General features: G+C 36.8%; 1 protein-coding gene across 2 annotated transcripts; it reads right to left on the reverse strand.

Annotated features, from left to right (window-relative positions):
- Positions 1–264: 264 nt before the first annotated feature.
- LOC125651599 (microtubule-associated protein futsch-like) lies at positions 265–22,359 on the reverse strand. Of its 2 annotated transcripts, XM_048880264.2 has the most exons (4): positions 22,138–22,359; positions 10,947–11,039; positions 9,669–9,704; positions 265–6,304 (listed from the first exon to the last, which is right to left on the reverse strand). In XM_048880264.2, exons 1-4 carry the CDS (start codon positions 22,277–22,279, stop codon positions 1,803–1,805), a joined length of 4,773 nt encoding a protein of 1,590 aa, XP_048736221.2. In that variant the 5' UTR covers positions 22,280–22,359; the 3' UTR covers positions 265–1,802. The 2 variants fall into 2 exon arrangements, with proteins under 2 accessions (XP_048736221.2, XP_048736222.2); XM_048880265.2 differs by lacking the exon at positions 9,669–9,704.
- Position 22,360: the final 1 nt, after the last annotated feature.

Here is a 22,360-nt window from a genome sequence, read left to right on the forward strand (position 1 = left end):
GCCTTATATTACAAGCATTGCAGTGGATGTAGGACGGAAACAATATATCTGCATATATGAACAAGTTTATGTTTGAAATTTTCAGAGGGACAAACCCAACACCACTTGATCTACCTGAGGAGAGAGACCAGCGAATTCAAAACCTACGTTTCATATTTATTTTGAACAAGCGAAAATGACCACGAGTGGTCCAAAAGCTGTCTATAGTACTACGTTTCATCATCGTATTTTCTTCAGAAGTGACTGTTATGAATGACAGGTATAAATAATGTAGGCAGTTTTATTTGCTTTTTATCAATGCACAGTGACATATTGGCACAAAAAAAGGTTAAGGAATGAAAAAATTGACAAATATATAAATATGCATACAAAAAAAGTTATAAAATATAAAAAAGAAAAATTGACAACATATTAGCACAATCACTCACAACTGTCAGATAAGTACACTTTATCATACATGTACAGATTTCTCCGACAAAAATCATACTATTCCACTTATGATTTTAACACCATCTTCACAAGTCAAGGGTTATTGATTCGTTACCTCATACTTGCAATGCTAGGTAATGAATCAATAATCCTGGATTGTGAAGATGTTGTTAGTCCTTTAATCATACAATTACATTCTCCATTTTGCTATCCAAGAAATTCCTACAATTCACATTCAGGATTTGAAGAGTTAAAAGAAAATTCAAATTCATAGTCACCATGGCCGCTTATGTGTTGCCATATGACCATTAAGTAACAAAAAAAATGCTAAGTACAGAAACCATGAAACAAAAAGCACCATCAAATCTCTGGTTACTACCTAGTAATATTTTCTTGACTAGATTAATTTTACAAGTACTAATTCACTGCATCTTAAGTTTTCATTATGTTTTACACACATAAATTCTGTGGTCAAACTGGTATTCTGTCAAATCAACAAACTAATATTCTGTTGACAAACGAACAAATTCAAGGCCTTCTTCATCCATTTTCTTTCACATCACAACATAAACGATCAGCAGCTATGAATGGTGTGCACTTAATAAACTGATACAAGTTGAATTACACAGTTACATTTACAACAACCTGCAGTGTCTGAATAAAAGGCAGTACATGAAGAAAAGCAGAAACTGGTCATCCACACAGTGCACATTCCTTAACCAAAAAAGTTAGAAAGTGTATTTACTGAAAGCTTTCACTGGAAAAATTCTAAAAGTTCTCTGCTAACACTGCATCTTTTCTCAACTAAGTTTCAAATACTCCATATGTTACATAATGCTACTACATGTATATTTCAAATTTATCACTAAAAAATAATGCTCAACTCCTCTTCCTTCAGGATTTTCACTTTTTAATAATTATGAGAAACAAAGATGGAAGCAAGGGTGCAAAACAATTACTTACTGCATCAAACGAAAATGAATGAGACTTATGACACATCGGTCACAGATCAATGAACCAACGACATGGACCCATCATTTCATAAACTTTAGTCAAAAGAATATTTTCACAACACAAAACTCATAAACAGACAAATACTGACACACATACACAATTTTTATGGAAAAAAACTTCCTCTAGTTCATCTCTTACATTTCTCAACAGTACACAGTATGGTGCAAAGGAAATGAAACGCCATCAAAGCAAGCAAAATGAACAAACATCACAACTAACTGGTTTTGTATCAACATTGAACATTTCATGTTCAAATGAAACTCCACAATCACATAGAGAATTTAGGCACATAGTCAACTAACAAAGCTCGCACTTCCATCTTATTTCATGCACGGTCACACATCTGTGGACAATCCATTTCATGCTTGGTTGCTCAATTCAAGTCTGTAAGCCAGACAACAGGTTTCGTGTTCCTGGAGTTGTACGGTACATCTGCTTGCGGACGGTGCCACCTCCACTTTCAATTCTGCTAGTTTCTCTTGCTTCTCTACCATCCATTGCCTGAGGACATCTGTATCATACGTTGGTATCAGAGTAACTTGTAAATCTGGTTCCTGCCAAGTTGCCTTAGCATCTAACAGAGCATTCAGGGTGTGTGTGTTAGGATTCATGGAGCTGTATACATAATACTTTGCTCGGACTCTCTTAAAAAATTCCACATCACATGTGGCAGGATTGCCATGATTGGGGATGTAGGCCAAATCCATGTAGTAAGAATGCATTGCTGGCATGGCTGGCATCTTGGTAGCTGTTGGTGAGGCACGTGTGGTCCCAGTGGCTGTGGCAGGTCTTCTGGGGGCTGACTTTGTTTTTGGTTCTCCAACTGCAGCACTGGCTGGACGAGCTCTGGTAGTGGAAGATGTCTCCAGACGGGACGTGTTCAACCTCTCTGTTCTGGAGGTCTCCAATCTTGAGGTGTTTAACCCTCCTTTCTTTTCTGTTACTGTCTTTGAAGTGGAAGAAGCAGTTGACTTACTGACAGAAGATTTTTCTTTCCTTGTTGTAGTGGTGCTGGAGCTCTTGGTTGGTTCCTTACTGGAATTAGTAGGTTTGGCTTGTTTTCCATTCACTTGGCCTTTGCCATTGGCCACTTTCTCATTTTTGGATGCATTGCTCTCTTTCTTCTCTTCAGGAGGAGGTGGGGATGGAAGACCCATTGGTCTTCCCCACTCTGCCTCTGGGTTAAATTGCTCTTCTTGATTTCCTACAATTTCTTCATCACTGTCTGGCCTGGCTTCCTCTTCTCCATCAGGATCAAATTCATATCCTTCCTGACAAGGAATTTGTCTCAAATTAACTGGCTCCTTTGATGGCTGGTATCCCATACTGAGCTGTCCATGGAATGGATCATCTGAGGCAAATGGATTCTGGTCTTGCATTGGTTGATTTATCTGAGCCTGATCCAAACCATTAAATGGATTTAAACCTTCCTTTTGATCAGTTTTGTTTCCATGCCCAATGTCCTCCTCCTCACGAATGCTGTCAAGTGGTGCACCATTGCCTTGATAATTGATTTCCCTCTGTATGTTATTTTCACTCTCATGGAATCCATCATCAAATATAATTTCAGCTGGTTCTGTGCAAACCTGGTCTTGTCCAGCAACCTCGTGTGGACCAACATGAGATTCTTCCTTCATTTCAGGCTCCTCTTCCACCTCCTCTTCAGCAACTTCTTGAACATCATCACTCTTTTCTTCCTCCGGTGAATTTGTCTGTTCAGACATTTCCTGGACTCCTTCATCCTGGTTTTGGGATAGATCTGTGAAGCCTTGGTTTTCAAATGCAAATGGAGATACATTCTCCTCAATGTCTCCATCTTTGATCTCTTCCTGACTTCCTTGACTGTCAGGATCAGCAGTGATTTCAGCAGAATCACCTTGACTGTCCACTTCATCTGGGGATTCTTCTCCATCTTCCACCTCAGCCACTACTTCATCCAAAGCATCCATTGTAGTGGCCGCTGGTTCCACAGGTGACTTTGTTTCTCTTTCTGTTAATCTCTCTATTTCTGTTGGGTCTATAGTTGTATCATTTTCACCTAATTTGTTTTCAGATGGCTGCATTTCCTCTAAGTCTTCCTCTGGAGATTCTTCAACTAATTGTTCTTCCATTGGGTTTTCTTTCAGCTCAACCAAAGGGTCCTCTACAGGGCTTTCCTTTAATTGAGTGTCTGGATTATATATTTCTGTTAAGTCTTCCTCAGGACATTTTTCAACTAATTGTTCTTCTGTTGGGCTTTCCTTCAGTTCACCCAAAGTGTCCTCTACAGGGCTTTCCTTTAACTGAGTGTCTGGATTAGATATTTCTGTTAAGTCTTCCTCAGGACATTTTTCAACTAATTGTTCTTCTGTTGGGCTTTCCTTCAGTTCACCCAACGGGTCCTCTACAGGGCTTTCCTTTAATTGAGTGTCTGGATTAGATATTTCTGTTAAGTCTTCCTCAGGACATTTTTCAACTAATTGTTCTTCTGTTGGGCTTTCCTTTAGTTCACCCAAAGGGTCCTCTACAGGGCTTTCCTTCAATTGAGTGTCTGGACTAGACACTCCAGAAACAAAGTCATCAAGGACTGGCTTATCAGCTTGAATGGGAGGAACAACATCTGGCTCTCCTATCAAGTCAGTCTCTGGTTGAATGAAAGACCCAGACATATCCTTTGGAAATGACTCTGGTATTACATCTGGTTCCTGTGGGGAATATGCCACTGGATCTGGCAGTGAGGCAGGTTGGATGAGATCTTGATCATCAGGGACAGAATCGTGTTGAGACTGACCCATTGTAAACGGATCTTGTTGAGACTGACCCATCGCAAACGGATCTTGTTGAGGCTGACCCATCGAAAACGGATCTTGTTGAGACTGACCCATTGCAAATGGATCATCCATAAAGTTCTGCTGCTGTACTGGAGCTCCACTAACATCATTTTCTTGAGGAGTACTGGAAAATTGATCAAAGTCTAACAGACTTCCAGTATTTGGCTGCTGTTCTGGTTGACTTGGGACTGGGGCAGACATATCTAACTCTAGATCTTTCTGTACAGGTTCTTGTGCAATTTCTGGTTCAGCTAAAACCTGTGGTTCTGGTGCTATGTCTGGTTGTGGTGGAATAACTGGAGCAGGGACCACTGCCTCTGAAGCACATTTGCTTGTCTCTTTACTTTGTTTGGTTTCTTTCGTAGGTGAAGCTTTCTTAGGTGTTGATTCTGCAATGGGTTTAGCTTCCTTTATGGGTGAAGATTTTGAAGATGTACTTTTTGTGGATGGCTTTTCTTCTGCAGGTTTAGAAGTTTTCTTGGCATCTACCTTGGATGGTTTTGGTGTAGTATGTCTTGGAGATTCTTTTCCCTCTGCTCCTGCTGGCTTACTCTTATGTTTATCCACAGACTTATTTAAGTCCGACTTGGAGCGTTGGGCATGTGTGTCCTTCTTGTCTGTTTTGGTTGGTTCAGCTTTTCTGGAAACCATAGAATCGCTTATCGATTTTGGTGGTGCTTTTTGTTCAGCTGATTTGGATGGTTTGTTGTGGCCATTTAAAGATCTAGATGGTGCAGTTTTGCTGTTGTCATTAACAGGTTTGGATGCATGTTTTCCAGTATCAAGAGAAAGTCTCCCTGCTGCAGGTTTACCAGAGGGAGGTTTTGCAGATGCTGACTTTTTCGTAGCTCCTTTCGAACTCAAGTCCTTAGCACTGCAACTAGGATACTTCAAAAAGTCTAAATGTTTCAGTTTTTCTAAGCCCTCTGCAATCTTGTGCTGAGGTGCATTTCCAGGAAATAGAATTCTGTTGATTTTTTCATTGGGATTTGCTGGTTTCCAGACTAATAGAGCACATATGGAGACTAGATTAGGAAGTGGCATGCCTTGAGAGAGTCCAAAATCTGCACCATTTTTCTGCCATTGTTGTAAGAATTCTTTCAGTTCCTTGCTATCTGCTACTGGATTAAGAACATACATATCCAATGTTCCATGGCCTACCTTATGATATAGGTTCACAGGTGCCAAAGGTTGACTGGTGTTTCCTCTGGTGCATGGATGGGGGGTTAGGCCAATCTTTTTACAGGCTTCCACAATCTCTGTTCCTTCCTCAGCTATGTTGATTTTCAAACTACTATGTTTAAAACCATTTAGAGAAGCTGACTTATCTGTTGCATTCATGTACACATATCCTATATCTGATTGAACTTGGCCTAATGACTTCCTATGCAGTAGGGAAGACAAACCAAATAAATTGTCAATACCTAGATGAGTAATCAACATAGCATCCACTCTTTCAAGATGTCGAGCAAAGTCCCAGAAGCACGATTTTCTACGGAAGCCACCATTAACTAGGAGATTGAATTCCCTCATGGCAAACAGAGCAGAATCCCCTTCACAACCTGGGAATATGTACATGGTGGGCTTCGTGAACTTCAGACTTCCCACCAGGTCAGTGGATTTCATCAGGTCAGTTAAGGTCATGGCTTTGACAAAATTTGATACGTAAGCAACAAACTGGATAATTCCATGGTGGTTTGTCTGTGTCTCTGTTGGTGAAACAGCAAATCCATGTTCCTTTAATCCAGCAATTTTCAGCAGATTAACCTGCCTCCACTCTCCCTCCTGGTGACAATGAACACAGAATTTCTCGCTCTGAATGTTGGTTTTGAGATCGTTCAGAATGCTGACCAACTTTGATACAGAGAAGATGTCGTCTTGAAGGACCCATGCACCGCTGCCCTCCATGTAGTGGCCAGCGAAGATCAGGTGTTTATACGGCATGTCGATACTGAAGAAGTTTTTCAGGGCCGCTGTAAGGGTCTGTAACTGAGGGTTAACCAGGATCTCGGCTGCCATTCTTTCAGATCGGTGACGGATGACCCTTTCTCCTGAAAAAGAAATACAAAGTAGTAAATCTCCTATGCATTTTACTGTAATATCGATTATTGCCTCTATTGCTGTATACAACAGGTGTAATGCTTGCACTGCCCAAACGACATATTGAGAAATGCAGTAGTAATCTAAGAAACGATTAATATCCAAATAAACCATTCACTGATAAAAAATGGCTTAGTGTTCTTTCAACACTTTCTCCAATATCAGAGAGTATCAATAAAATGTTAGTTCTATGTTGGTTATTGATGAAAGATATCTTTCTAATTAAACATAACTTCAGAAAACTTTTCAAAATATGTCAACACCATGGGAAAAACGTACACCAAGTGTGATGATCCTTAACTTATTAATACTGTGTTTCCTTCATGATTACCCATGAAAGTATGATCTTAACCTTGAGAAATATCAGTCATATTCCTCTCACCATGGGGCATCCTGTGGGCCAGGTTAGAATAGGTCCTCAGTACCCTTTGCTTATCATAAGAGGCAACTAAATGGAGCAGTCTTTCGGATTACACTGCAAAAGCTGAGGCCCCGTGTCACAACAGGTGTGGCATGATAAAGATCCCTCCCTCCTCAAAGGCCGTAAGTGCCGAGCATAGGCCTAAATTTTGCAGCCCTTCATCGGCAATGGTGATGTCTCCATATGAGTGAAAAATTCTTAAGTGAGAAGTTAAACAATATGCAATCAACAAACCATGCATCACCTCACGCCACGACTGAAACATACGCTACGCTTCCCTTTCATCCGTGGCTCTCTGCATGACCATTTCTTCGTTTCTCATAAATATGCATGACGTGACTCAGCCAATCGCTGCACTTCCGAGCAGAACTTAATCGGAGATATAAACTGTTTATAGAATGCAGTTATATCACTCTGACCAATCAAAACGCTTGTTCTTCCACTAACAAATGCAAAATCATTGTGTACACGTGTTTAACATTGGTAGTTATAAAGGTGCATTTATGCGGGTTATAATGATGTTTTTCTGTTGCTAAGAACAGGCGGTGAGAAGTCTTTATACTACCGGGTATTTTTAATGAAATATTTGGAGACTTATGATGACGAGTCTTGTGTATTGGTAATTAACCCCACCCCCCTCCCACCCACCCCCCCGGAACAAGTGGACATATATAAGAAATGAACCATGAAACTGTTCAGATGCCATCGATCTGTAGGATTTTTGTTTACTATAATTTCGGTGCAAAAAGAACACATTTTCATTGCCACATCCATTACAGCTGTTTTACTTCTATTGGTAATGGATTACATCATTCTCGTCATGCATATTCATGAGAAACAAAAGAAATTGTCACGCAGAGAGCTACCACAGGTGAAAGGGAAGAGGAGCGTACATTTTAGCTGTGGCTTGCGATGATGCAAACCATGGGGAACAAGTACCAGGCTGGATCATTTTAGCCTCTTTCTATCCTTCCCACAATTGATGGTTGAACAGACAGACAAACAGCACCATACCATTACACAACACATCTCTGAAGGTTAAATCTGTATTTCCAGTTTGATTGTCACAATCCTAGCCTTAGTCAATTATTATCTTGCTTAACCTATGTTAAGTTTGACCTTGACCTTCAAAATCATTAGACTTCTTTCTTTAATCATAGAGAACATGTGTACCAAGTTGGATGACTGGTCACTATTTTAATCTGATCCACAAGGTGCTGACAGACAGATGTATTATGTCATAGTGAAGGGTGTATAAAAACAATTCCATATCATATGGAACACTACTGGTAATTTACTCAAGGTTATGAGTTTGACCTTCACACAGATGAAGATGCAACTTGATTTTGAAATTTGAAATGCTTTTATCATAGTGGAATTTTTACATGATCTTATTTTTAAGTTTGAATGTATGTTGAATGAGTTTTTTTAAAATTAAAACAGTTCTGACAATTGTGGGCAAAATGGAGAACAATCTTCAACAATTTTCAATTTCTATTCATCTTTCTAGTACATTGTAATAACACATTTAATTTTTTTTTAAAGACACCACTATTTTCACAAGTGTTTCGAAAAACCTATAGAAACAAAAAAATTGTAAAGTAGAATATTTCGGGTAAACATACAAGTCATATGGTACTTATACTAGTATGAGGGGGCTCTGTAGTTGAGAGTCACATGACCACCACTTAAATCAGCACACTTTTTAAACCCTTCACTCAGTCACCAAATATTATTAACCAATTGGCTGGCAATTATTTGACATATTCCACAATGAAGAATTATAATGGCTCAACTTTTTAAAATGAACAGACATCTATTACATCAATACTGACGAGTAATTATACAGGTCACACCGGCAACACAATGGATCTCTCTGCCACGGCCATTTATAATGAAGACTACAGGAAATAAGCACAGAATCACCATGTATAGAGAAATGAGTAAGAGCTCTTATAGACTGAAGTGTTTCAACAATTCAACAGCTGATGTACAAACAGAATGCTCACTGCATATGTTGCCCGTTAGCTTTTACTGTTGTACTTTTGGGTTGCAGCTGTAACAGAGATCAAAGCAAGGAGTCTGGTTATAGGTTTTTGCATCACTAAATCTGTTTCTATTAATAGTAAGAGGCACTAGATTTCTGTGACTGATGCTTTAGAGACCAATATTATAATGGCTGAAAACAAAGAGCTGCTCAAGTCAAGTGATTATGGAAAATAAGAATCAAATATCATACACTCGGTGCAACAAAATGAAATAGAGTTGTAACATTTGGTGGTTTATCTAATAATTACAACAGCCAAGCAAACAAATATATACATATTCTCATAACAGTACTACAAAAACTTTATTTAAACTCATTTAAAAAGTGATTACGACACAAAATCAAACCCACTTGATACCATGGAAAAAACTGACAAAGCAATTTCCTACAAATGGAGACAAAAAAAAACACCCAGAAAACTATGTCAAGCATATTCCATTTCATATCCCAGGTTTAATATCACTGCAGGAAATCACATAATTTTCGGTGCATTGGTCTTTGAATGATTTTTAGAATACATTATATTTCTTCCCCATTGGGGATGAAAAAGGCTTCTCAATGGAATTTGTCACTTCTTTTCTATACATTTTCACCATTCTCAAGAATCATTAAAAACTTGCACCAAAGCAAGTTAATATGTAGAACATATGTTACAGATAAACTCCTACACAACTTTTTACTTCAATACCAAAGTTTTCCATTTCCCACTTTCTTAATCACTAGTTTCTCTTAATTAACCACCTGACTTAGTTGGCATTTAAATCCTGTTTTAATTAACCACCTGTTTAACTTCCTGCAGTGAAATCAGGACCACAAAGGGGTTTACCAAGCTAGCAAAATTACTTACTAGCACCATCTTGGTGCGGTCCAGGTGGATATGGGACTGCAAATGATTCATAACATTGTTTTAATTCTCTCTAGCAGTTGCACACTATACTAGCTTCTTACTTCAATCTACCAATTCTACATATATTTACCGTATAAGCAGAAATTTTAGCGAGGATTTAATTTTGGCATTATTAGTGAGGCTGTTGAGGTCGCTAAAATTGAATATCACTGATAATTCATTCCGCATCATAGGTTATAGTTATCTTTCTTGGAATTATAAAGTCACTAAAATTAGCAAGCTAAATATGTAATACAATGTACCCATTCTTATGGAAAAATCGCTAGATTTGTGTCTTACTAAAAATTCCACTTATACAATATATTTGATTGACAGAGAAAATTTACATGAGAATGCAAGAATGTTACATGCATCATAGATTTTTATTTGCATGGATACACATGGATACACAGGGTTGCAGATAACCATTCACCCACTTGTCAATGCAAGTATTTTTACAGGTGGGCAAAACCAAATCTCAAGGAGCCAATTACCCATCAGGTGAGTACACATTCTGAACCGGATTACTTTATTATCTCATTGTTTCAACAAAAGAGTTAGTAAATGTCCAACATTCTTATAAGGAGTTTCACCCAGAGACAATTATAGAAAGGTTACCAACAAAGTAAAACCGTAGGCTACATTTGGAAGATATAGTCGGAAATCCTCTGCAGTCACCGATATCATGCACTTTTATCCAAGAAATTTCCATCATTTCCCAGCAGAGAAAGGAAGATAGAAAGGATGATATTACAACTTTAACAAATATGACTTAATTTCTTACACAGTCTCCAAATTTGTAAACCAGCTCACTCAACAAAACAGTGCTGATGCAGCCATATTTTCAAATAATTTGAAAAAGCATTTTTAGCAGGCATACAATGACATTTGTGTTGGATATAGCAAAGTTAACACTGGTTATATTTGACACTTAGAATATGTAGCATACTGTTTACTATGAAAATATGTAACAACAAATGTAATGCTCTCTCATAGTATCATGTGGGTCCCTTGATTCTATTGTGTACCAGTGAAAATTCCAATGTCAGGTCGGGGGGAGGGTATCCATATGACCCACACATATTCCTGGTATTTTACATGCAATCTGCAACCCTGTTACATATCTGTTTAATTCTTGAAATATTACACAAGTTTGACTCTAGATTGCTAAATGGCTGCATGGCAACATCACAGGTTGATACTGCCTATATACACACTACATGATGATATGATATTTACCATTAGGGCCTTCCTCCCCACTGGCAGCATGGTTGGCAATTCTGGCAAGCTCATCGTTGATGTCAACATTTTCAGAACTCCAGTACTTGAAAGCTACAAAACACAGATGACATTATTTTAATTTTAGTGAAATTCAAAGAATGTAAATAAATGCACCCGCTGTCTCATAAATCAAAAAGACAGCATATCATTTATTAATAAATGTGTTGATAATCTGTTAGGTGTTCAAATGAAAACTTTCTGTCCTGACAGATAAATGTTTTTATAAATGGTTCATATTAATAAAGCCCTTTGTACTAAGCGCATTTGCTTACGGGCCACTTAGTACAAATTGTTTCATGTTGCAGTTATTTATACTGCATGTGCATTAATGATGATGCACAATGACCCCCCAGGTCACATAGACCTGATCAATGCAGCTCAAAAATTGAATTTATTACTGAAGATTAATAATTCATGTAAATACATTGTATCAGGCATTTCATAAGATCTGCTTGATTTTTGTCATTAATATGATAATAAACAGACAAGGAAAAGCCCAGAATATGAAGAGCGTTTTGGCATCTCTGTCGGCTGGCTTTGATCGAGGAGAACACTACAGAGATCTTCTGTCATTCTACAACAGACGGGATACAGCCTCCCTACACAACACACAAAGGGATTCGGAACAATTTCTATATGCAAATGCATACGTCAGAATAAACAAACAGATAGTCAGGGATACGCTAAGGCGCATTCCGCTCCATCTGCACGTTTGGCGAGCATTCAGAGAACATTTTTTTTTATTGAAAACTAGATATGTTTAAAAGCAGAAACCCTGATTGTAATATGACATTTGATATTTATAGCCCGGCAGTAATATTTATTTAAACATTAAATAGGATTCTGATCTTGAGATGCCGTAATTGAAGTTATTGTGGCACTATATTGATATCTAATATACTGGTGAAAGCATTTGTGCAATCTTCATTGTTCATTCTCATTTCTAAATAATTACACTGATATCAAGATAATCTGAGAATAATAATAATCTCTCTGTTTCCCCTTTATTTTAAATCCTAAATCCTTCCTGGTCAAAGTGACACAAAACATCAAACACATTTTCGTTCATTTTCTCTTGACACCCCATTTTCACCTCTAATTGTCCTTTGGAGACAGGTATACCCTGGGAATTTCTGACTTGATATTCCGAGGGTTTATATTTCGTCTTTCTGAGGTCAGACTTCTTGTCCTTTGACAAATGTCTATCTCTGGGGGGTTTTCCTGTCCTTTAATGTCAGCCTAATAGGGTTATAGACTCAAGGTCACTTAATTACCACACATTAATACTATAACAATTTAATTTCAAGACTTCTTTTCTCACCTTTCTATGTATCACATCATTAGCAATCATTAGTAATAAGTATAAATTTAAAACTCTAATTACATAATTACGATAATTAGCACAAATCAAGAATGAACGTAAAACTCTCATATATATAGCATCATTTACAATAGGATCTAGCTAGCTAACACATAACAAATTTTTTTTCACATAAACATTCATGTTAACAAGCATTATCTTTAAATATCAAAATTACTTTGCAAAAAAACAGACCCTATAGAAATATAAACTGAATGTGCCGATTTTCAACAATCCTTTGATAGACTGGCGTGTTGAATAGTTTCCCTGTGCTAACTTTGCGTGAGGTTTCTTAGGTAAGACATAGGACTCATTGAGGCCAGTGTGGTTTGCGTTAGTCACCATTTACAAAAACACAGGGCTGTCGTGGAAAACCGAGTGACTGGGTACATTCCACGGACTACCTGGGTAAACATACAATACCTGTGAATATCCCAGCGAGAAATCCCAGCACTTTACACACCTATGTTATTCATAAACCCAAACAGATTTATGGGATTATACAGCTAAAGCGATTCTTTTTGTTTGACTCTATTAAACTTTGTCTGAGAAAAGCATTCTGTCATTTTTTAAACATATTTAATAGCCCATACCTTGAAACGCCTTATCAAAATTTTGTCATAACAAATGGCATGGTATGTATTTCAAGCTGGGCTGTAAGTTAGTAGGGTTTGAATTATATATGTAAGGCTCATCGTATGCTACCAAAGATTGGCTGTGAAAAATTGATGGCAACCATTTTTTTTTTCAAAATCTCTCAATGGCAAAGGAATGACTAATTAAAACATTTTTTTTGTACAAAAACAAGAGAAACCTGATAAAACTACATTAGATAACTGCTTTTAGTGTAAAGAAATATATAAGAAAGAATTATTGGCTTGCAAGACAATAATTATCACCGAAATTACATATGCAAATGTTGAGGTTAAAAAGTGTTTGAAATAATTATGATAAATACTGGTGTTATTACTGAAATATATAATATGGAGCAATTTTCACTTAATTCAATTTTTGGTGACACAATTACAGCTAATATGCCCCTTTAAGAGACTTAACACACAATTTCTATATATCAGTGAAAGACTCCTAAATGGGAAAACAACATACAAAATAACATTGCGATTGGAGGGAATTGCTGCACAATACTGTAACCGACAAAACCTGTCTGCAGCAGTGCCCCCCCCCCCCCCCCCCCCCCCTCTCCATACATGATAGAACCTCCCAGAGGATTGTATATACAAGGGTCCTCAGAGCCAGCCACTTTAAACTGGGCATACAAAATTTATAACCTGGAGATAATCTGTTGTTTGATGATAAATAAAAGTCCATCATTTCACCTGTCACCGAGTCTGCCTCTAGCAGAGGCTTGTCTTTACATGTAGGAGGAAAATCTTGGGGGAAATTTTTAAATTGAAAACTGAGGTGATCCTGCCCCGGAATCATGACAAGCCTTAGGAGGACGGTGGAGGAGAGGGTGAGACTTCTGAGAATGGTAAGCTATCCACCTCACATTTGTGTCTTGTTCTAGCATGGATGGGATTTAAACTTTCAACTTCTCTGTTGCATCTTTTTGTGTCTTCATAATATTGCTGTCCTGCTAACACTACCAGGTAAAGCCTGTGTACTCGAGTACAGCCCATGTACCACCCATTTGAGAAATAAAAGTTGGATATAATGAAAAGAATTTAATCAATTAATAGCAAGTGCTATGTCATCACCTAGCTAAGATGAACCAGTGACATCTAGTAAAATTTTCTTTCATCTATACTAACGAGAAGATGCAGGTTTTGAGATTCAGAGGCATCACCAAATTATGAATACTAGGGATACTTATATAATATGTTAATCTGACGTGATCAAACGTCTTATAATGGACTAATGGGTTCGAGCAATTTCGTAACCTCCCCACCCACCCCCAACATACACTGAGTGCAGATTCCTGATTAGTTACTAAAGCTTCCATCAATCAGAATGTTAATGAAATGATGTATTGGTGTGTGTATGTGTGTGTGTGTAGGACCTTTATGCCTATCTTCCTATTCAGTGGTCAACTATGACCTCACTCTAACCCTACCTTACAAATACTAAAGTGACATAAAATCACGCCTCTATGTAAACCACACAGAAACTTTTAGAGCACAAGTGACAATTTTAGAATACATCTAATTTCATCTGTTCACTTTGATAACCAGTAAATGACTTGGAGATAATTTTTTTAACGATAATTTTCTTGTCATAACATTCCAACTTTAAATGGGTCTTCTCGTGAAACTTAATATGTTATATCAAATCAATTTAAACTTGGAAATAATGATCTTAGTGTCTCTTGAAAATATTTTCATTATGTATCACATTTGAAATCGGAGCCTGCAATGTAAGTCATGTATGAGACGAAGTTAAAAAGGACATGGTTTTTTTTATCACACTGCCTTCAAGCTTTTTGGCAAAGAGCACACACATGAGACAAGTTCATATATCATAATTGTTTATTTGCTTACAGTTTGTTCAATACAGACTACAAGATGGCCTAGCTCCATCAGAAGCCACTGGTCCCATAAGATCTGATTCCATCAAAAGATTTATCAGTATTTAACATAATTAAAAGATCCCCAAGCAATCATCAACCAAAAAGTATGAATCTGTCCGTGATATCATACAGCAAAAACTAAACTTGCTGCAGAGGAAATATAAAAATGTAGTAAATGCACGTTGTGGTAATCAGCTGATGGGTGATATTTTTGTTCACATCATATTAATAAAACGGTCAGACATATATATATTTAAGCTCCAAACAAAATATTAATATAAGGATGGAACTGACTATGGCAACAGGTAATTAAAAAAATTATTCTGGTGAGGAATAATTATGCAATTTTGGGAGTCGAGAGCCAAAATATGTCAATGCTAAATGTGTGTTGCTCTTCTTAACATGCTGTATAACTGTTAAATGCCTTCATACAGAATAAGGATGGTTTGGTTACTAAAACGTTCTCTCTTTTGAGTGGATTGTTTCATGTCTCAGAAATATTTTCTAATTGATTTACATTCAACATAAATGTACACTAGAGACAGACATGCTGGAACAATGCCAAGTTGAAACTGGTCCAAACTTATTCTTCCATCACTTTCCTACTTATATTTTTTTTTAATTAAAAAAACCCACACTAGCTTTGCTATTTACTCTTGACATAAGTGATTATTGAGGTACTCTAGATTGTTAATTCGATTGGATAGAACTGTTATCAGATTTAGTGTGTGCATAAATATATCTGTCATTTCAATGTTTGCATCTGTGCATCACTGCTGCACGCAGGGGAGAGGGATCTGAAAAAAATCAGGAATGCAGGGCCTTTAGCAGGGAAAATCTCAAAACACTGATAAAAATAGAGTAAAAGATCACAAGTATCTCCTAGCTAGGTTAAGTTAAGTAAGTCAGGGTATGCAATTAAACTAACGATTACACCATTAACTATTACATAGGTCAAAGGTCGAACATTAACAAAATGCAAGGAAATGGTGTCTATAAAGAAAGGAAAAAATATAAAAGAAAGAAAAATCTTTAAATCTATGGTATACAGATTTGCTACGGCATCATGGTATTGACATGCTATATGCAGATTCCTGGCTTCCAAATCATAAATCAAGTTTATTTATTGTACTGCAAGTCTAGCCACTCAGATATATGAAACAGTCACAAGGTCAATCCCTGAGGTCACAGCTCACTACATCTGCAAGGGATTAAGATGTTAAACATCATATAGTAAACCATCTGGCAGACAATTTCATGATGGAGAGAGTAATTGGTGTGAGTTATGGCTACTGGTGTCTGGCCACCATAAACCAGCAGATCGTCCAGTCTGGAGATCCTTGGTATTGCTCACATTGACCACTAGTGTTTCTATCTGTCCTGGGAACAATGGCTATAAGAATGGACTACTAGGACTCAGTCATTTAACAACAATTCTAAACTAATTCATTCCCAATGCTTGATATTATCTTACTGAAGACAAAAACATTGCCTGTGTGCATTTCCTTCAATAGATGATGTAATGAATAATATATTTCACCAAAAAAAAGCCTCAAATTATTCCCCCTGAATATAGGGGAAACACAGTACCTTGTGGTCCATAATTCATGGCAATTAATATATAAAGTACCACTAGAGGAATTAAAATGTCCATGTTCTTTTAAACTCTTATCATTTATGTGGATTGTTCGGTCATAATGAAATAAGAGTATTCAAAATCACTTTATTTCAGATGGTCTGTAGGATATCAGTAATTCTTCAATATTTAATCATTTCTTCATCATCAATAATTAAGCATATAATCAGTTTCTAACTGTACCTCCAAATTGTAAATCCAATATGCCAGACAAATTACAATAATTTCACACCATGGTAATAATACTTCTGATAGCCTTTTTAACTTGAACCACCTTAATAGATCAGTTATTCTCAACAATAACAAAACACTGAAGCAACTGTAAATTGTTCAAAAGTTCACAGACCTAAAAGTTGTGCTGATAAAATATACACGTATTTCCTATGAAAATTTGAAGAAAATAAAGTTTGCATTTTATAATATGAATACAAGCTTTCACAAGCCTCTAGTCTACACTGTTCTGACATCAATACTATTCATGCAAATCTGGAGACCACAACTTCCAGCATAATGCGGAGTCACTGTAAAAAATGTCAGCCGTCAGTGCAAAGTTTGCATATTTTCTCTGATCTTATATTCATTGTTGGGACAAACGAGTTGCACGTAAATCTATAATACACGGCTTCAAATTCACTTGACTTTACAGAAAATAAGGCAAAAATAGGATTTTTATATTTGGGTCATTTTCATGAAGTCTAAGTTTTCAAAATCTAATTAGGTTAATCAGCATTAATACTGACATAACTTTGTTTTGGGTAAACCAATACATCATTGCCCCTTCTGTTTTTCGATTCTATCACTATTTCAGATTTTAGGACCTCTATTGTTACAGAGAGATCAATATTATAAACCCAGAGCAGCCAGCACTGACAGAAAAATTCAGATCTGACCATTGTTGTGGTGTCTGTTTAAATGCCACTGAAATTCAAACATTGGATTGTAAATTCATCAGAATGACCTGGTCGATTTTCCAGCTGGAAAATGATGTCTAATTAACTCTAATGGTAAAATCTAATGAGTTCAATATTTCATGTACTACCAACTCTTTTAATTTACTGAAAATAAATTCCCACATTCTTTAAATATTTTGTTTTTGTCTACATATTCCTACTTAATTACTTTAAAATTTCTTTCTTAAAATCGTTGTTCAAATGCTCACAATTAACAGACTATTCATAATAATGACTATCATTTTTTGTTTGTTTTTTCGTGGCATTGATGACAGGTCCAGATGACACACTCGTTTTTTGGCACATTGATTGATAATAGCAAAATTTTGTTACAGTAGATTAGTTGATTCATTCTGTATAGACTTCTCCTACAAACAGCTGTAAATCAATAACTCCACATTTTAGCTCGCTTTCCCATTAAAATCATCCCCACCTCTGCCTCCGAGAAATAATTTCTATAAGTAAAAATCCACCAGTTCCTTCACCAAAAAAGAATGGTTTGACAGAGAGTGGGGACTGTCCTAGCTGCAATAATGTAGCCCTCTCTGATTTTTTTATTCTGACGTTTTCTCACACACATGAACACACCCCCCAAAAAATCAGAGAAGGCTACATCAAATAAATTACATACCAGTATTGAAAGTATTGAATAGTGCTAAGCATGTGGATTTTGGCTTAATTTACATGAAATAAGGCTTTACTTTGGTAATATTGAATACATTCCCTGCTGTTCTTGATAACATTTCTAAAATTAAAATTCTCATTTTACCATGTAAACATTTGACCCTTTATTGTGGCCTCAACCTACTATCTAAGGCCATGATTAGAATAAACTGAAATCTGCCTGGGGATGCTTCCTTATTTGTCATATTTGATATGAGTAATCATGGCACTGCTGTTCTTATTAAAGAAGATCTTTGAAGATACCCCCCCCCCCCCCCCCCAATATAAAACTTTGATTCTCTATCATGGCTCCACCCTACCCCTTTGGACCCTGATTTCAATAAACTTGAATCTGCACAACCTGAAAATGCTTGCATATTAGTAGTGATGAAACGATTGTCACCGACAATCGATTGTCGATTGTTTTTGGCTCTTTGATTTCGATTATCGATTTTATTTTTCTCTTAATTGATTGTTGCCTGTACACCAGTTGATCACTAATCCGAGATCCTTCTGACGGTTAACTCCACTTTTATATTGTGACGTGTGGGGGAGAGTCGGGAGTGGACTCCATATTGAAAAGTGGGAATTCAGCAACACCAGCTTACAAGTGTTGCTGCTTTGCCTGCTTTTTACAGCTTTATTTCGCGGGTTTACTTTTCAAGACCCGAGGATTCAGTTATCAGATTATTATTCTACAAGTTAATCATGACTTATACGATGCTATAATAATAATAATGATAAATTCTTTATTTAGACAGGATAGCACAATTAGTACAAATGACTAGTTTACATTGTGGTCCTGTATAAAACATATTCACAGACAGATAAATGAGAGAATAGAAAAATAGATAACATAATATAAAATATATTTATAGGTTATAGACTTTGTATGGGAAAATATGACGACCGAGTTTTTTGGAGCGTACACGGACCGAGCTTGCGAGGTCCATCCGCGACAAAAAACGAGGTCGTCATATTTCCCATACAAAGTCTATAACCTTTTTATCATATACTTTCAATTTCATTTAGAAACAAACAATTTTATTTTTAACAATAACTTTATCAGTTTAACTGAGTAAAAGATGAAAAACACGAAAAATTTGAAAAATAACGGCGTAGAAATTTGATTGTGATGTAATGTTTGCGGGCCGGAATGTTTCCGGGCATATATCGTGTGATATATGCCCGCAAACTTTTAAAGAAAAAGAAGAGATGAAATTGAAAGTATATAATAAACATATACACACTATTGCCATGTAAAAAGCTCTAACACTGACAAATGAAGCATCACTTTGACTTAGGACACCTCCTTGTCATTTGATTTCTTTGCTCATGATGTCAGCACAGAAATACACAAAATTCCAATCGGCGTCAAGTAGTTTGACATGATACTCAACCGATAACTGAATCCTATCTAGATCCGCGAAATAAAGTTGTAAAAGGTAAGCAAAGCAGCGACATTAGCTGACTTCCCACTTTTTAATATGGAGTCCGCTGTGAATCTCCCATGCACATGTCTCGATATAAAAGCGGGGGTTAACAGTCAGCGGAATTTCCGATTAGTTGATAACTTGATATATATATATATATATATATATCCCAACCCAGGGAACCCCAAGTCAGACGTCTGGATTTTTTTCTTAAAAGTAAAGCCAATCTTGATTTGTGGCTAGAGATAACACATTCCATTCCTCGTTGGCCTAATAGGCTGATATCTAGACGTGTGTATGTTGCACTTATCTGGGCATAAAACTTAAGTTTGAGATTTTTTCCGAGAAATCCAGGCCTGGATTTCTCAAAAAGAACTTAAGTCGAAATTAGGACTTAAGTCTGAGATTTTACTCAAATCGTGACTGCTCAAATAGAAGAAAACTCAAACTTAAGTTTGGGATTTTTTCGAGAAATCCAAGCCTGGCCTGCAGGTGAGCTAAAAAGTTATGAATATAGAGACACTCTTGGTTCTGACACAAAATCTAAACACAAACATCTGTTTTTCTCCAATCCTCGCTGATTTATTTACTTCTACAAGGCAACAGACCATTCAAAATAAACCTGCTCTTGACCTACATCATCACGGCTCAGTGAGCCATGGAGATGTTGATACCAATACTCTAAATATTGTTAAGACTTTCCTTCAGATTCCAGAGATCAGCTGATATGTCAATCAAGTCCAACAGAAGAGTATTCAATGCCTATGTGAACATGTTATGAAGTTAGGGTCAGGGTCTGTGTGTATGTACAGTGTAGTATACAAAGTTCTTATCCAGTGTCACAGCTGCAGTCATTGATATTTCGTGTTACCAAACACTGCGATGATATACTGATACAGTGTTGAGGTGTGGTCTATTTCAACCTTTTCTTCCAACTACAGTTTCGGAATATTTTAGTAATTAGGCCAATATAAAATTACTCCCATTTAGGATTTCCAACTGAATGTAATTTCTGATCCCTGGTTCAAAAATCATCATGTGTTCCAGATTTTAAGTAATTTTAAAGCAGCATTCTCCAGAAAAATTGAATTGGAGGATGTACTCCAGCCTAAACACACCTGTAATGGTTTTATGCCTTATATGTATTTGTCTTCCATGTAGGTGGTCACGTATACTAGGTTCAACCAGACTGTCTGCTTCTAAGCAGAATCACACAAGCTATAAAGGGATTTTATGCGAAACCAGTAACAAGCAACCGATGGCCACATAATAGGCAACAGCTGATTTGATTTTCAGATAGGGGGAGGGAGTTCCTCATTGCCGATTAGGAATAAGTGTTAACAAAAATAAAATATTTATGTGTACTTTCATATTCCATGTGTGGAAACAGAATATACTATAACTTAAGAGATATATCATCAGATACCGAAATCAAAATACAAAACCTTGAGGCATGCATACATTATACACTCATTCATACTTTTAGCATCTGTTACTCATAACATAATTAGTACGGAAGTATACATTTCATCGTGAAATTCTCTCTCAGTCTAGCTGTACACTTGAAAACACCAGAACTAAAGAGCACAGGCATGTAAATAGGTTAATAAACTGCGCTTGTGAAGCTTTCACTATTTGGGTGCAAATTGTGTAGTCTCCATCCTTCAGTGACACTGTTGTGATTATATATTCACTTCGATGTCTCGACTGATAACATTATCAGTCCACCTTGTACAAGAAGCAAACAGGGAAGGAGAAAAAATAATGTACAACCTCCTAATGCGATAAACCATTGAGCTGTTATCAATACAATTAGGGAGTACTGCTGAGAGGCTGATATATATGATTTTGAGGAGCAACACAAAACTTACAATGTCATTCAAAAACATAGGAAAGCATGGTGGGCCGATAATGCTCTGTAAACTGTTCTCACAGTATTGGGTATATAATTGATGAAGGAATAACAAAACATACTTCGACTAAAGTGCAAAGCACAAGACAGCAGCAAACGGGGGTGGGGCACGTTGCCATTGATCCATTTGCTTTGTACAAAAAAATGTAGGAGAACATATTGTATGATATTGGCTTCACCTAATGTTTTTTAAAATAGTACTGTGCAAACAGAGACATCCATGATTGCACATCTATTTTTATTTACATGATTCATCTAGAAGCGTCCCATTGAATCAATAGAATTCTGATAGCTAACGAAATCTGTGTAAACACAAAAGATTTAGTAAAAAGTGTGCGTGTAATCGTATATTCCAAGATTGCAAAGCTTGTTTACACATACACCGGCGTACAATAACAGTTGTCGGAACCTTTTTTTCTGTTTTCCCCCATTATCATAATCTATGTCAAGCATTGGTGTTGTGACTCATTCGACTCGCAACTGCAGACCGGGGCCTAAAGTTCTACCTACATCCAAAATGTAACCCACTCTAAAAATCTACATATCTTTTATCAATTCAGATGACAATGTAGTCTACCAAAGAACTGAATCATAAGCTGTATAATAAAATGACCGATGTTCACGATACATGCAATATAAAATATTTCGAGATGTTTAAAATCACTTACCTTTAGTGATCTCCTCTAAAATAACATTTTTATGATCCTCCGTGTTCGGTTCCCCGATCACAAGCAACAGGGCCGCTCCCTTAGCCCCTGGTTCATTACTGTCATTCCCTAAATTTGTGCCTGAACTGAACTCAGACTCCATCTTCCAGCTAATAAAACCGTGCGAGCTCTACAGGAAGTAACGTTCACTTTCGGATAACTCTGTTGTTATCACAGACTGTCA

The sequence above is a fragment of the Ostrea edulis genome, chromosome 5 (assembly GCF_947568905.1).
Source record: "Ostrea edulis chromosome 5, xbOstEdul1.1, whole genome shotgun sequence".
Lineage (NCBI taxonomy): Eukaryota > Metazoa > Mollusca > Bivalvia > Ostreida > Ostreidae > Ostrea > Ostrea edulis.